Source organism: Haliotis cracherodii, unplaced genomic scaffold, assembly GCF_022045235.1.
Source record: "Haliotis cracherodii isolate W230 unplaced genomic scaffold, xgHalCrac1.p SCAF_21, whole genome shotgun sequence".
Taxonomy (NCBI): domain Eukaryota; kingdom Metazoa; phylum Mollusca; class Gastropoda; order Lepetellida; family Haliotidae; genus Haliotis; species Haliotis cracherodii.
The window spans coordinates 14893235-14909280 of NW_027266277.1; the positions used below are offsets into that span (position 1 = coordinate 14893235).

At 44.0% G+C, this 16046-nt stretch overlaps 1 protein-coding gene and 1 pseudogene across 1 annotated transcript; both read left to right on the forward strand.

Moving 5' to 3' along the window:
* The first annotated feature begins 7124 nt into the window (after window positions 1-7124).
* LOC139470956 (uncharacterized) lies at window positions 7125-8118 on the forward strand (annotated as a pseudogene).
* A 390-nt stretch (window positions 8119-8508) lies between these two features.
* LOC139470955 (uncharacterized) lies at window positions 8509-10481 on the forward strand. The gene has a single exon (XM_071253277.1). It carries the CDS (start codon window positions 8597-8599, stop codon window positions 10307-10309), a length of 1713 nt encoding a protein of 570 aa, XP_071109378.1. The 5' UTR covers window positions 8509-8596; the 3' UTR covers window positions 10310-10481.
* Window positions 10482-16046: the final 5565 nt, after the last annotated feature.

Below are 16046 nucleotides of genomic sequence, written 5' to 3' on the forward strand. Positions count from 1 at the left end.
TATATCATACACCCTGAAACACATACTTACACAATAAATACTAAGTTAAACATTATCATTAATGCTAGATACATAGCATAGGCTTATTACAAGTAAATATTTACATATATCAGTCATCCATTAAACATAAGATAGACTTAACCTTAAACGATTATACCAGAACATATACAGTAATATACATGATCAACAATACCGACATTCAAGGGAGATAACGCCTTGACTTTCTTTTGACTATAATATATACACATAACGCTTACACATTCTGCATCAACATATACAATACTTTAAGACAGAAATTAATGACATGATCTTACATTAAATGTGGTCATCACAATTAGATTACATTGTAAGTCTTAGACAAATATAAATAACACAATGCATACCCTGTGAGTGATACAAGGGTGTGGATCCAACTGCCACACGTATGGCAACACCATAGATTATCTGAATAAACAATACATAGACTAAAACACTATTTAACATTAAATAAATTTCATTGATAAAGTATGGGTTTTTAGCTTATCTTAAGCAGATTTAAATATTTAGACATAATCAACATTTAGGTTACATTACATACATTTAGTTTACTTCATATAACACGTTAAACATACTGTATTATTTAAATACAACATAGGATAGAGATTATAACCATTTAACTCACCTGATTTAATATTGTCTCTTTACACTTTGCTGGTCTGTGCAGTTCTGTCAGTTTATGTGCTGAGAGAGTATGCAGTGTAATCAAAGCATGCAGTTTAACAATAGGTGTTAGCTTGGCCAATCAGCAAATGAAGCTTCTGGCCATGGGGAAGTTAGTAGGTAAGACAGGTCAGATACACTTTGTTATAGCTGACTGAAACGGACAACTAGTTATATATGATAAATATACGTAAAAACCTAAAATGAAATTAAAACAAATATATACAAAAACTACATCGACCACATACTTCCCTCCATCGAAAAATGACGTCCACGTCACTTTACCTTGCCAGTGACAAGATCCAAGATGGCATCAGAAAGTCGGTGCTGCTGTTCTCGGAACAATGCGTCAGCTTGAAGTGAGCTGAGATAGTTGGCTCGCTTACGCCAGTCCCGATCTGCAACTGCAGAGAGAGCAAACTCTCCACTCTTCATCCATTTCGGCTGTGTCCGGGTCCTAGTAGACTGCCGTGGACGTGGAACGGGAGTGGTTATCTCTGGAGTTGGCTGTTGCTCTCTTTCTTCGTTGTCATTGTCATCGTCATGATCTGTCCCAGTAGCGCCATCTTCTTCACGAATCTGCTCAACATGCTGAACAGCATCCTCAGTTGGCTCTTCCTCCCCCTCTGCAATAGGAGTTCCATCTCCTTCAGATACAGTCTCTGATGGTTCCTCTTCAGTTGGCCCATCCACTGGTGTATCAGTGGACACTGAAGCTTGTGGAGGGTGGGCATACTCAACAACAGTATCCTCATCCGATGAATCATCTTTGTTGTTTTCTGTTGACCTAGCTACTGGTGCTACTGGCAGTGTCCTCGTCTTGGTTTAGGTATTGGCACACCAAGGCTAGGCAAGGAACCAACTGGCAGCAGGAGGTTACGATGCAAAATTCTCTTCCGCCCCTCACCATTTTCCTTACCAACTTCAAAGACTGGTATGGATGGGTTGGGTCGGCGTAGCACGACATAAACATCTTCCTCCCACTTGTCAGCTAACTTATGCCTACCTTCAAAGGCAACGATCTTCACTAAGACCCGGTCTCCTGGCTCTAACATGGCTGCTCTGGCTCTGTGATCATAGTCAATCTTCTGCTTGGATCGTGATTTCATTGCTGCTGTAGTAGCTAGCTCATAGGCTTGTCTGAGGCGATCTTTCAATGACTTGGTGTACTCGGTGGTGGACTTGGTACCTTGTGTCTCTATGTCCAAGCCAAAAGCTTAATCCACAGGTAGTCTAGGGTGTCTCCCGAAGATCAAATAGAATGGCGCTGTTGATGTTGATTCGTGGCGGGTACAGTTGTAGGCATGGACGAGTGGTCCAACATGAGCCTTCAAATTCTTCTTCCTGTCCTGATCAAGAGTGCCAAGCATGTCGCATAGGGTACGATTAAATTGCTCACACATCCCATTGCCCATTGGATGGTAAGGTGTTGTGCGGGACTTGTCGATGTTCAATAACTGGCATAACTCTTGCATTATCTTGCTGGTGAAGTTGGCTCCCTGATCCGAGTGAATTCTCTTTGGTAGACCGTAATGAACTATGAAGTTCGAAAAGAAAGTCTCAGCTGTTGTCTTAGCAGTCATGTTCTTGGTTGGGTATGCTTGTGCATAACGAGTAAAGTGATCAGTCACAACCAAAACATGTTCTACTCCTCCTTTTGATGGTTCTAAGGTAAGAAAATCCATGCAAACAAGTTCCAGAGGTTCTGTTGTCTCAATACTTATCAATGGGGCTCTGATGTTGGTTGGTGTTTTTCTCTTCAAACATCTCTCGCAATTATGCAGGTGAGTTTCAACATCACGAGACATTCCTGGCCAGTAGAATCTATCTCTCAATAGTGACATTGTCCTGTCTCTGCCAACATTCTCATGTAAACTCCTCATAGCCGCAGTGCGACATCTAGATGGAAGAACCAACTGTTCGTGATCAGCTCCATTGACATTGGTGACTCTGTATAAAACTCCTCTTTTGAGCTTGAACTGTTTGTAGCTTTTAAGCAGAGTAGTCATCTCTTGGTCCCGTAGAAACTGAGTTCTGTCTGGTCTTGTCCCATTCCGCAAGTGGTCTATGATCTCCACAAGTATTTGGTCTTTAGCTTGTGTGTGTCTCCAATCCCTGGCATTCTGGTCACATCTGTCACCCGTCAAATCCAGATCTTCATGATCAACAACATCAGCGGATAGACACAAACTTTCCACTAAGTTGGTGATATGTACAGAGTTACAAATGGCTTCAACAGAATCCCTTGAAATCTGTTCCATTTCATCTGTGTTCTTCTCTGGTAGACGTGACAGAGCATCAGCATCAGTATTGGCTTTTCCAGGTCAATACTTGAGGCTAAAGTTATAACTGGATAGAGACGCTAGCCATCGATGTCCAGTTGCATCCAGTCGAGCACTTGTTAACACATAGGTCAAAGGGTTGTTGTCGGTGACGACCAAAAATTCATGTCCATACAAGTAGTCGTGGAACTTCTCCGAGATAGCCCACTTCAGACACAAGAATTCAAGCTTGTGTGCTGAGTAGTTTCTCTCAGATCGGCTTAGTCCTCTACTTGCATAGGCAATGACCCGTGACTTCCCTTCCTGAGGTTGATACAGCACTGCACCCAATCCATGACCACTGGCATCTGTGTGTAGTTCAAATGGCTTTGAGTAGTCAGCGTATCCAAGTACTGGTGGGATGGAGAGACGATTCTTCAGTTCAGTGAAGGCATATTCCTGATCTTCATCCCATATCCAGTTGACATCTGTGGGTGGTCGTCGTGGTTTCTTTGAAGCAGACTTGGGCATCAGTTCTGATAAAGGTTTCGCTATTTTGGAAAAATCCTTAATAAACTTCCGGTAGTAGCCGGCAAACCCAAGAAATTTTCTGACTTCTTCTGGTGTGGTAGGTCTAGGCCAGTTCTTGACTTTGTCAAGTTTCTCTGGATCAGCTTCAATTCCCTGTTCGGAGACGATATATCCAACATATCTGACTTTCCTCTTGAAGAACTTACACTTCTTAGCTGCAAGTTCTAAGCCACATTCCTGAAGTCTCCCAAACACAAGCTGTAGTCTCTCAACATGCTCTTCATAGGTTCTGGAAAATATTATCAGGTCACCAAGATATATGAAACATATATTAAGATGTAGACCTTCCAGGCACTGCTCCATAAGGCGTTGATATGTCGCTGGCGCATTTGAGAGTCCAAATGGCATCCGATTATATTCAAAAAATTCAAGAGGTCCTACAGTGAAAGCTGTCCGTTGTTTATGGTCTTCTTCGACCTCAACTTGATGATATCCGCTCTTCATGTCCAAGACGGAGAAGAATTTATTACCTCCCAAACAGTCTAATAATTCCTCAATCCGCGGCAGAGCATATGAGTCCTTTATGGTCCGATTGTTATGTTCGCGATAATCTATACAGATCCTCAGCTGTCCATTGCCTTTGCGAACTAAGACTACATTAGACGCCCAAGGACTGTGAGACTTCCTGATGATTCCAGCTGACAAAAGAATTTGTAGATGGTTCCGGACTTTATCATACATGGATGGTGGTATTCTTCTGTGTCGCTGTTTGAATGGAGTGTCATCAACTAAATCAATCCTGTGATGCACCATGCTACTGTGTCCAATATCCTCATCATGCTTGGAGAATATGTCAGCAAAACGCATAATGACATCAAGTCCTTGTCCTAACTGCTGTCTAGTCAGATCTGTCTTGTCAATCTCCACTTGATCCATTAGATCCTCTGGTTCAACAGGTTGACCAGTGGGAGGCTTCTGTATAGTCACAGGCTGTACTTCACACAACAATGCTCTAGGAGGAATGACAACAGTCCGCATTGTTATGTTGGAGATGTGAACATCAACTGTGTCTCGCCTTGAGCTGTCATAAGTGATGAAGGTAGGGGCAATGTCAAGGTCATCTGGTAATGAAGCATGTGCTGTTGGCTGTAACAGAGCACACCCCCCCGGGGATGTCATTCCCTTGGTAACCCGTCCTTTAATCTTTACGTTGCTGTTAGGAGGGATGATCAAACTCTTGTCCTCTGTACTCTTTACCAAGCCAAGACAACTTCCATTCCTTATAAGTTCCTTATCACGCAACACTATGGTCCTGTAAGCCAGATACCAAGGAGTGTGTAAGGCGGCTTTCTGGAGAAACCTTTGTCCATGGAGGGTCCTGCAGTCATCAAGCAAACAGCTCAACACATTAGTTCCAAGAAGGGCTGGAACTCTTGAATTGTATCTTGTATCAGGGACTACCAGTAATAAACAAGATACAGGATCCTCGTAATGGACACACCTACTCTCACATATCCAAGATAAGGAAGTTGTTTTCCTCCAGCACACTCTATGTCTAAGATACCACAGAGAGGTTCAATAGGAATAGTATGCAAATGTTCCCTGTAAAAAGATTCAGAAATAATTGAAACAGAGCAAAGCGTTGGCAGGCACACCTTCAATTTCTATGTTGACCTCATTTGCATGATCTATTAACTCATCCGGTACCTTACTTGATGTGGGGTGTCTGAATGAGCCTAGGGGTGACCCCTTCCCATAGGCCTGTCCAAGTTTAAAGGACGCCTTGAGTGGTCCAGTCGAACACTGCAGCCTATAGCAATATGTCCAGGACATCCACATCTGAAGCATGTAGGAGGCTCTCGATGATTTGAGTCCTGTCCATGTCTTCGGTATCCTTGTGGCATAGAAGGAGGTACAGGTGCAGGCTGTGGTGGTAGAAGGTGTTGACGTAAAGGCACTTGTTGAGATGGGTATGGTTTCTGGGTAGAGTATCCTGGCTGATTGAAACCACCTGATGTCTGAGTGTCATAAGGACCAGTCTGTTTACTCCCCTTCCAAGAGTTCCAAGATCCTTGAGCACTGGGAGAACGGTATTGCTGGAACACCTGTGCTGAATGTTGATGATGTTCCTTCAACTCTGCTAACTCAGTCTTGATGTCTTTCATTATGGCCTGCAAGTCTAACACTTCCTTCCTCGTAGCAGGTGCAGAAGATTCAGAGGCAGAAGCCATCTTCACAGTTGCAGACTTCTTGTTCTTCAGCACATCTTTCCACGGTCCAGGTCAAACTCGATCTCCCTCAAGCACAAACGGAGCTCATCAAAATGAGTGATGACATCATATTTGTGGGCAGCTAAACTCTTCAAAGCAGGCTTAAGTCCATCCCACATCTTGCTCCTCAACATATCGTCCTGTTCACTCAAGCTGAGTGGACGCTGTGAAGAAATCTGAAAAATGAGATTCTCCAGTCGGCAACCCCATGCAGAGACGTCTTCATTCTCCCCTTGAGTGTCACCGTAGAACTCTGACATAAGAGTCTCTCGCCTCCTGAGTGTCCCAAAAGCAGACCTAATCTTTGCCAGAAGTTCATCAATATGAGCTTTGTGACCAAGCTTCATGGCAATCAAAGCAGCTTCACCCTTCAATGACTTCCGGATTGCCTGCAAAATAATATCAGGTGTATGTGTTTCCGACTGTAGGATACAATCAACCTCATATCTCCATAGGTCATATGGAGTATCCTTGCCTGATTCGCCGCTAAAGAAAGGTAATTTAGGGAAATGATGGTACGTTGCGACAGGAGGCTGTGGTATACCAGTCCCTGACATGGTATTAGGCTTGAATTCAGTCTGTACAGCCGCTCCAGACTCTAACACAAGTGGACCTTCCTGTTGTGCGACACCTGAAATACAAGTTCCTCAGGGATGTCAACCTTAGGAGACATCCCCATCTTGGCAAAGACTGTAAGTAGGCTCTTCAATTCTTCCTCTTCGAGTTCCATGGTTGAAGAAAGAAATCAGTGAGAGTGCTCCGGGAAGACCATGAGTATATCATATACACAAAACAAATGAATGGATCGTATGAAAGAAGACACAAATCAAATGTGTAAACCGTCGAATCGTGTGAAAGATAACACAAATCTGATGTGTAAACCGTCAAACGAACAAAACGGTATATACTATAGTCACATGATGACTTATGTAGTTATGACCACGTGATGTAACTAAATTTGGCAATGTGTATCAGATAGGTAATGCCAAAAAAAAAAAAGAAAAACTACATGAAGTGAAGAAAAAAACAAGAAGAAGAAAATACTCAAAAGAAGATATAGCTAGGGCGAGATAAATGCAGTTGTTATTATTGGTAATAACAATACACGTGGAAAGAAAACGGTTGCAGTTGGATAACTGACAAGTGAGACTTACTTACCAAATAGGACTAATTCATGTTGGCTAAATGTAGAAACAAAACAGGAATACAAGACAACACAATACGACATAGGTAGAGGGAATGTGTTAGTAACAGTGCAATAAAGTAGTGCTCACTGAGTCTGTCGTCAGGCTGTCAGAACATGAACACTTACATGATTACATTTTAATAATTACATTTAGTACTAACTACTAAATGACTTTATCGCGCGTATCCAAACCATGGGCTAATTACGTCTGTAACCCAATCACCCCTCGTAACTCAATCACCCCGGGCCACCACTCGGCACCGTGCCCGGGGAATAATCCCGCGCAAGCATCATCCCGCCCTTTGTTAGTCCGTCATTCGCGAGCAGCCCTTCCCCAAGTACACACGTGTGTCACTGTATCTAATCGCTTTCCCATTTTACGTTTCCTTTGTACCCAGTCGCGAACGTTTCGCCGATTACGCTTTGAATACCATCTATTCCAACACTCGCCGTATCGCATTTACACAATCGCGACCGTTTCGCCGATTACGCTTTGAATACCATCTATTTCAGCACTCGCCGTATCGCATTTATTCCGCTCTACTCCCGAACTTCACCCTCGGGACAATTTACGCTTGTGGAATACCAACTCACCACCCCGACTTTTCGTGATGCCTCCCAAGAGAAGAGCAACCGTCAACCACAAGCTTGTGAGGGGAGCCAAGCAGGCCAGGACAACCAGAAGACAAACCCCGGGAGTACACATTGTACAGGAGACAACAGCTGATGGTGAGTCTGCCAATTACGGAAATATCGAAGGTGGCAACAGAATTAACGTACAATCGGCGCAGCTTGTAAATGCCGCGCAGGTTGCCAACTCGGCTACCCAGGTAAACGAGCAACTGGGAAAAATACTCCAGTTGCTGGAACATTCAGCGCCCGGCCCGGTTAGCGCAAACCAACAGGTAAGGCTCGGTTTTAGTTCTCCCGCCATTTCGCCCAACATAGGGAGAATCCCCGATGCGCACAACGAGGCCGACGGTGACGCGGCCCCAGCCAATCACATCGCTGGATACGGGGATTCCCTTTCCTTCCGTGCGGACGGAATAGACGCGCACGTCAAACAACAGGTGAGGGAAAAAATCTGGCGTGGCGAGTATGTCGACCTCGGCACAATACTACCAAACACCGAGGGAAGTCACGAGGACGGTACGATTACCATGGCGTATGACTCCTCAGGTAAGGTAATTTTAAACCAATAAAACAGCAAGCAAAGCGCCTGTCCCTGGCAAGCTGGACTTCAGCTTTCCACATTTTCATGTGTACTTACGTTAGTAGGCACTCCGAGGTCCGCACAACCCAGGGGTTGCTGTCCTACATTGAAAGCATAAGAACGGCGGCACTTCGATTCGGGGGGGATGCCTGGTCAACCTACGACCAACAATTCCGACACAGAATGTCAAGGGACCCCTCACGACGCTGGGACAACATCGACGGGGAGTTGTGGCTGAAGTACATGGTAACACAGCCGGTACTACAACCAGAATCAGGCGGACGGGGCGCAATGACACGCGTACAGGGGGACATCGCCAGTCAGGTATGCTGGGATTTCAATAAATTTGGCTGTAGCAGGGTCAACTGTAAGTACACTCACAAATGCGGTAAGTGTGGCAAACATTCCCATAGCTCTAGGACCTGCTTTCGAGGGAATGGGGTCCAACCGACCCCATACAAGCCCAATCAGCCCTTTCCTAACAGAAAACCAGCCGGCAAGGCAGGTAAATTCAATGGCCCCTTCCCCCGTGGATCTCAATGAAATGGCACCCTGGTTACGCCAATATGCTAGGGTCAATTACAGAGATGCAAATTATTTATGGGTAGGTTTTAGCTTTGGCTTTAAGCTCGAGTTCCAGGGAAGCCGCACGGGTCGCCTGGCACGAAACTTGCGATCAGCCACACACCAAGATACGGCAGGCTACGTGAAACAAAAACTACAAAAGGAAGTCGACCTTGGCAGGATGGCGGGCCCCTTCAAGGACACCCCCCTAGACAACCTCCAAGTATCCCCAATAGGCCTGGTGCCCAAGAAGCAGCCAGGATATGGTCAGCACCTGGGTAAGCATGCGGAGGAATTCCGTCTAATTCACCATCTATCCTATCCCAGGGGTAAATCTATAAATGACTTCATAGACACAGAGGCCTGCTCCGTTGTGTACGCCAGATTTGATGAAGCTACCCAGATGGTGCAACAACTGGGAAAGGGAGCATTACTAGCAAAATTCGACATTCAGTCGGCCTTTAGAATTATACCAGTCCACCCATCCGATTTCGAGCTGCTAGGCATCAGATTCGAAGGTGAGTTCTATTTCGATAAATGCTTACCATTTGGCTGCTCCATATCTTGCGCCATATTTGAAACGTTTAGTACCTTCTTGCAATGGTGCATGCAATCGCATCTTCCAACGTGTCCGGTCATGCATTACCTGGATGACTTCCTAACGGGGGGCACAGCAGGCACCAGCCACTGCTCAGACAACCTCAACGGATGCGTGAATACACTTGAACAGCTTGGGGTTCCTATTGCGCACGACAAGACGGTGGGCCCCACAACCAAACTGACATTCCTAGGGCTGGAAATCGACACCATTGCAATGCAGATCAGAATCCCAGAGCCCAAGATCAAGGAGGCAACAAGGGAAATCCAAGACATCCTGTCAACAGGTAACATCAAGGTCACAAAAAGGGCCCTTCAGTCCCTCATAGGCAAGCTTAACTTTATGTGCAGGGCTATACCAATGGCAAGGGCATTCAGCCGCAGGCTAATCGATCTGCTTAGCAAAGGTAAGCAACCATTTCACCACATTAGGATTACCAGCTGGGTCAAGGAAGACCTACAAATGTGGTTAACATTTCTTACGAGTTATAACGGCATTTCAGTGTTTCAGGACCAACTATGGGTGGACAGCGATTTCCTCCAGCTGTTTTCAGACGCAGCGGGTGGCGCCGGCTTTGGGGCCTACATGCAGGGCAAATGGTTTAACGGCGCATGGCCACCCCGGTGGGTGACGGATGGAACTACACGGGACTTGACGCTCCTGGAGCTGTTCCCCATCACACTGGCCATCCAAATCTGGGGCAAGCAACTCGCAAACAAAAAGGTCCTCTTTTACTGCGACAACCAAGCCGTCGTAACAATAATCAACAAGCAGTCAACCAAGGCCCCCAGAGTGATGAGCCTACTCCGTCGCCTAATCCTGCAGTGTCTCCGATATAATATTATGTTTAAGGCAAAGTATGTATGTTCCACTGCTAACACTATTGCCGATGCTCTCTCGAGGTTTCAGCTCAAACGCTTCCGAGAGGCAGCACCAGCCGCGGACCAGAACCCCACACCTATCCCGTGCAACATATGGCTGATCTGAGGCAGGAAGCCGGCAGACTCCTACAACAATCTCTGTCTACTAATACATGGGCCACTTACCAAACAGGCATCAATGCCTTGCACCAGTTCCGGTCCGCACACCAGCTACAAGAGGTGTGGCCAGTCCCGCTGGATCAGGTCGTAAACTTTATTGCTTATCTGTCAGTCACTCACCACTCCGGGTGTGGGGTAGCACTCTGGTGCTTTGTGGCGGGGTTCTTGTGAGCTACACTGCTAGTAACAAATTAACTTGCTTCCAAATTAATACTCGTGCTTAAGGCTACCTGCTTTTCAGCGGGAACCTTTCCGGGGTTACCTGCTTCTCAGTGGGAACCTTGTCTTTCCCGACTTTTCAGCCGGGGAATCGTAGAATAACATACGTTGGGGCAAACAGTTGCCACGTATATGGGCCCGGCGGCGGAAGTCGTCTTGTCAAGCGGTAGCTGACAGTTGGGTCCGCGGCGGGAGCCGCACAATGGTTTTGCTAATGGGGCCGGGCAGTGTGATCTGCTTTGGCCGGCTACCTGGGGCCGGGCAGCGGCAGTCTGACTTAGGCCAGCAGCGTGGAGCTGCTTTTGGCAACGTGGGAGTTGCCAAGCAATGGTAGCGTTTAAATATGCTACCGTGGGGGCCGGACAGCGGTAGCAGTCTCAGGCCAGCAGCGCTAGCTGCAATCGCCGTCGGCCACGCGCGTGGCCATGGCAACGGTAGCATTTTTGGTATATACAATTAGCAGCTAAGTAGCCCACTAGTACCTGCACACCCTCGGCCATTTAACCCAATCTCATCTTCTGTTTTATTACAGGCACGGGCACCAACGGCTCGGTGGCCCGTGCCTCTCCTTGGCATATCGCGGGATAAATACCTATTTATGCTTTATTATTTAAAGATTTATTTAACAGAAAAAATGAAAGCAATAAATCACACGCTCATACTCACATTATGATAACTTGGAACTCACTATACTAATGCAGTATTACAATACTCAGGGTATGTAGATGTACTTACAGTGATACACAAACAGCAATGAACACATGAACTAAGAAAACTAAAATAACTAAGAGTAACTAAGAGTAACTAAAGAGTAACTAAGAGTAACTAAAGAGTGACTTGACTTGGGTTCAACGCCGTTATTAACAGTATTCAAGTTATATCACAGCGTATCAGCTTAATAAGGGGGAATAACCACAAGTGATGCAGGTCTTAGACAGTTACCACTTTGGTGAAACCCAGTGACACAGGGACATGGTGCTGACAAACCTAGAAACATAAAAGGGGTAATCCGGATTCAAAACGCTAAGGATAACTAATGGTGATCACCAAGGAATAAGATAAAATAAATAATTGTCAAAGACTACATGATAGCTAATATATCTGCCCAGAAAATATAAAAATATGCATAACAATACACAACTACTAAAGCTAAATTACACAAGAGTTGAAAGAGTTGGTACCAACGTGGCTGGAGCAAAATATATTACAACTACATGTATTACGAAAGCAAGAAAATATTTACACTCAAGGCCTAATATATTGAAAGTATAACAGAGAGAACAATCTACATGTCCTACATGACTGATATCAAATCAGTAACACAGCTTATCATTAGCTTTAAATGCTGTGTTAATATAGCAATAGATCTTTGACAAAAATCAAACAAGTCAAAGATGAAAAAGTACATCATATAGATATGAGTAATATATAATTAATCAGAATTTATCAACCTTCAAATGTCTTTAGAATTCAGTTTATGTAGAAAAACTGTCACAGTATGCGATACAGCATATGACACATGGTCATGACTGAACATCAAGCCATTACACAAGTAACTCCCAAATACCGTAGAGCACATGATGACTCGACGAACTGACAGACCCGGACCCTCAAAGAATGAATGGGTGCACATCCCACGTAGTGGCTCACATAAGCATCCTTCTGCAAGATCCTCACTGGGGGCTCCATTTTGTAGCAGTTTAGTGTATGTCTTTTAAGAGCGAACAAACACATACTACGGGGTTGAGGTCTTTATTGCGATGCGTTGAGTGTGTTAAGGATCTATATATCATACACCCTATCATTAATGCTAGATACATAGCATAGGCTTATTACAAGTAAATATTTACATATATCAGTCATCCATTAAACATAAGATAGACTTAACCTTAAACTATTATACTAGAACATATACAGTAATATACATGATCAACAATACCGACATTCAAGGGAGATAACGCCTTGACTTTCTTTTGACTATAATATATACACATAACGCTTACACATTCTGCATCAACATATACAATACTTTAAGACAGAAATTAATGACATGATCTTACATTAAATGTGGTCATCACAATTAGATTACATTGTAAGTCTTAGACAAATATAAATAACACAATGCATACCCTGTGAGTGATACAAGGGTGTGGATCCAACTGCCACACGTATGGCAACGCCATAGATTATATGAATAAACAATACATAGACTAAAACACTATTTAACATTAAATAAATTGAACAAAGTAATACACACGTTTCATTGATAAAGTATGGGTGTTTAGCTTATCTTAAGCAGATTTAAATATTTAGACATAATCAACATTTAGGTTACATTACATACATTTAGTTTACTTCATATAACACTTTAAACATACTGTATTATTTAAATACAACATAGGATAGAGATTATAACCATTTAACTCACCTGATTTAATATTGTCTCTTTACACTTTGCTGGTCTGAGCAGTTCTGTCAGTTTATGTGCTGAGAGAGTGTGCAGTGTAATCAAAGCATGCAGTTTAACAATAGGTGTTAGCTTGGCCAATCAGCAAATGAAGCTTCTGGCCATGGGGCAGTTAGTAGGTAAGACAGGTCAGATACACTTTGTTATAGCTGACTGAAACGGACAACTAGTTATATATGATAAATATACGTAAAAACCTAAAATGAAATTAAAACAAATATATACAAAAACTACATCGGCCACAATTACACTGGCTTCCAATAAGATCTAGGATTGAATACAAAGTCGTGTGCATTGCATACCAGTGCTACAATACTACAGCACCTTCCTATCTGAGTGAACTTCTTACCCTACACCAGTCAGCACGAGATCTCAGATCAGCACAACTCCAGTTTAGTGTCCCTATGGTCTCACTCAAAGCATTCGGCAACAGAAGTTTTGCTCACACTGCATCTGTGCTCTGGAATTCCCTTCCAGTGGAAATTAGACAATCTCCAACTCTGGATAATTTCAAGACAAAACTAAAGACTTATCTCTTTAGATGTGTCTGTGACCCTGTGTGAGGCGCTATGAGCGACTACGTAGAGGGAAATAGGGCTGAAGAAATGGACTTTATCATTATTATGATGATGTACAGATAAAAATACAGAAATGCAGGAAGGAGGGTTTGGGTGATCAGTAACCAGGTCAGGCTGGTTAGGCTCATCATCAGCTCAGGGCCCTTGCCCCCTCTACACGCAGCCCAGACAGCGAATTGGACTTCTCCCAGGAAGCACTGCCTGGTCAAACCCACCCAGACCTTTTCGGAGAATGTGAATACTCCCCAACACTGCAGCCTTCTGCATTACCCAATGCCAGTCAACAGACTGGGAGGTACCAAACCTAAGGTACCGAGAACAATGAGTCTTGTTATTACGGAGTCACATGTGCATATTTCTATAGTCCGTTTCAAACTTCCCTCACTGTTCTAAATCTGAATCCTTCGTTCGATTTTTTCTAATGTAAATTTGTCGATTGGACTTCCTGTGACTAAAATATTCTGAACTGCAAAAGAAACGTCACCATGGATAGATATATAAGAAACCTTATTTGTCCAAACACTGTAAACATACTTTGTGACATATTAAAAAGATGAAACTTGGCAAAACTGATCATCAAGAGTAAAATTTGCATTTGCTTTGTTTTTTTTATCATCAAATTTCATTTTCCCGGACAAGGTAATGTTAAAATTTAGAAACTTTGATAAAAATTACCCAGATATTAAAGTGACAACTTTTCATGCTATGTTACTTTGGGTGACGTTTCTTTTGCGGTTCAGTATATTATAAACCACAGATAGTTAGATCAATAGCAACAGTCTGTAAAAAGGTTTGTCCTTTTTTTTAAGGGGGAAAAATCTTTTTTTCTAGCATTTCCGTTTATATTGTTGACATGGGGGTCCTCTTTCAAAGTTCATCCATGGCTCCTTGTTGTTTAGGAATTGGGGGCGGTCGGGTATCCTAGTGGTTAAAGCGTTCCCTCGTCACGCCATAGACCCGGGTTCGATTCCCGACATGGGTACAATATGTGAAGCCCATTTCTGGGCACGGGGGGCCCAGTCGTCTAAAGCGCCGCGATTACCTGTGCAGAGTTGCACCTTAGGCACGCGAGAAACCTATGATTGTGGGTTCGAATCCCGGTTCGTCCCGATTATGTTTCTAGGTTTTATCAGCACCATATCCGTGCTCGTGGGTTTAATCCGAAGTGGTAAACGCCTGAGACCTGCATCACTCTGGGCTTTCCTATCACATTAAGCTGTCACGCCGTGATATTGCTTGAATATTGCTAAAAGCGGCGTTAAACCCAACTCACTCACTCACTCAATTAGTAGTGTCGTTGATTATTGTATAACCATCGTTTTGCTCGTTCAGTTAAACGAATGAATCACGTAGAGAGTGTTTTTAGTTTATAACACGGCCCCAACACACCTGCACTGCTGATTGTTTTAAACCTGAATCTGGAATATCATTAAATGGTGTGATAACTAGTGCAACACAGGTTGAAATCTGCTCCGTCACCTTGGCGAAAATGACGTACTCTGTCAAAACGTGGGGGGCACCGGTGGCCCAGTCGTCTAAGGCGCCGCGATTCGCTGTCCAGAGTTGCGTCCCTTGGGCACACCAGAAACCTATCATTGTGGGTTCGATTCCCGGTTCGCCCCGATTATGTTTCTAGGTTTGTCAGCACCATACCCGTGCTCGTGGGTTTCACCGAAGTGGTAAACGTCTGAGACCTGCATCACTTCGGGCGTTCCTCCCACATTAAGCTGTCACGCTGCGATATAACTGGAATACTTTTTAAAGCGACGTTAAACCCAACTCACTCACTCACTCACTCAAAACGTGATTTTCAGCCTTTTGCTGGTGTAATTCTAGCAAAGCCTGAGTTGATCAACCCTTTGACATGTGTAAGTTTGAATGTTGCTTTATGTCTTAGCCATGAACCCTTAACAGTTTGCCCAGATAGGATAAATAGGGTTGAGCCCACAACGTCTGACTGGCGTACGTAAGATAACTTGACCGTGTTGTGCCCCAAAGACAACTGTTTTATAGTTTACTGGTTTCTTATTCAGGCGAATTTTCTCCATGAGTTGAACTTTCATTTCAGATGGTCTGAAGCGGACATTGCAAGACGTCAGATATTACTGCATGGTCTTCAGACTACTCATGGTTGGCACGACAGTATCTGGTTCCCGGAGATTATGATCACTGGGGGTCTCCATGACAGTGACACCGGGGTTGTTCGGACCGGGCAGTAGCTGTTGTTCCAACCAGTCTATGAAAACTATTCATTTCCATATGTTAATAAAGTCCCGGATGTGTCTTTGGACAACCTCTACATTCTTTGTTATATTTGTCAAACAGTAGACTTGTTGGTATGAAAGTCCGGGTAATTCGGTTTGGTAGGTCGGTGATACATCCTATCTAAACTACTAATAGTTTCTCTCTCAAGTGTGAAG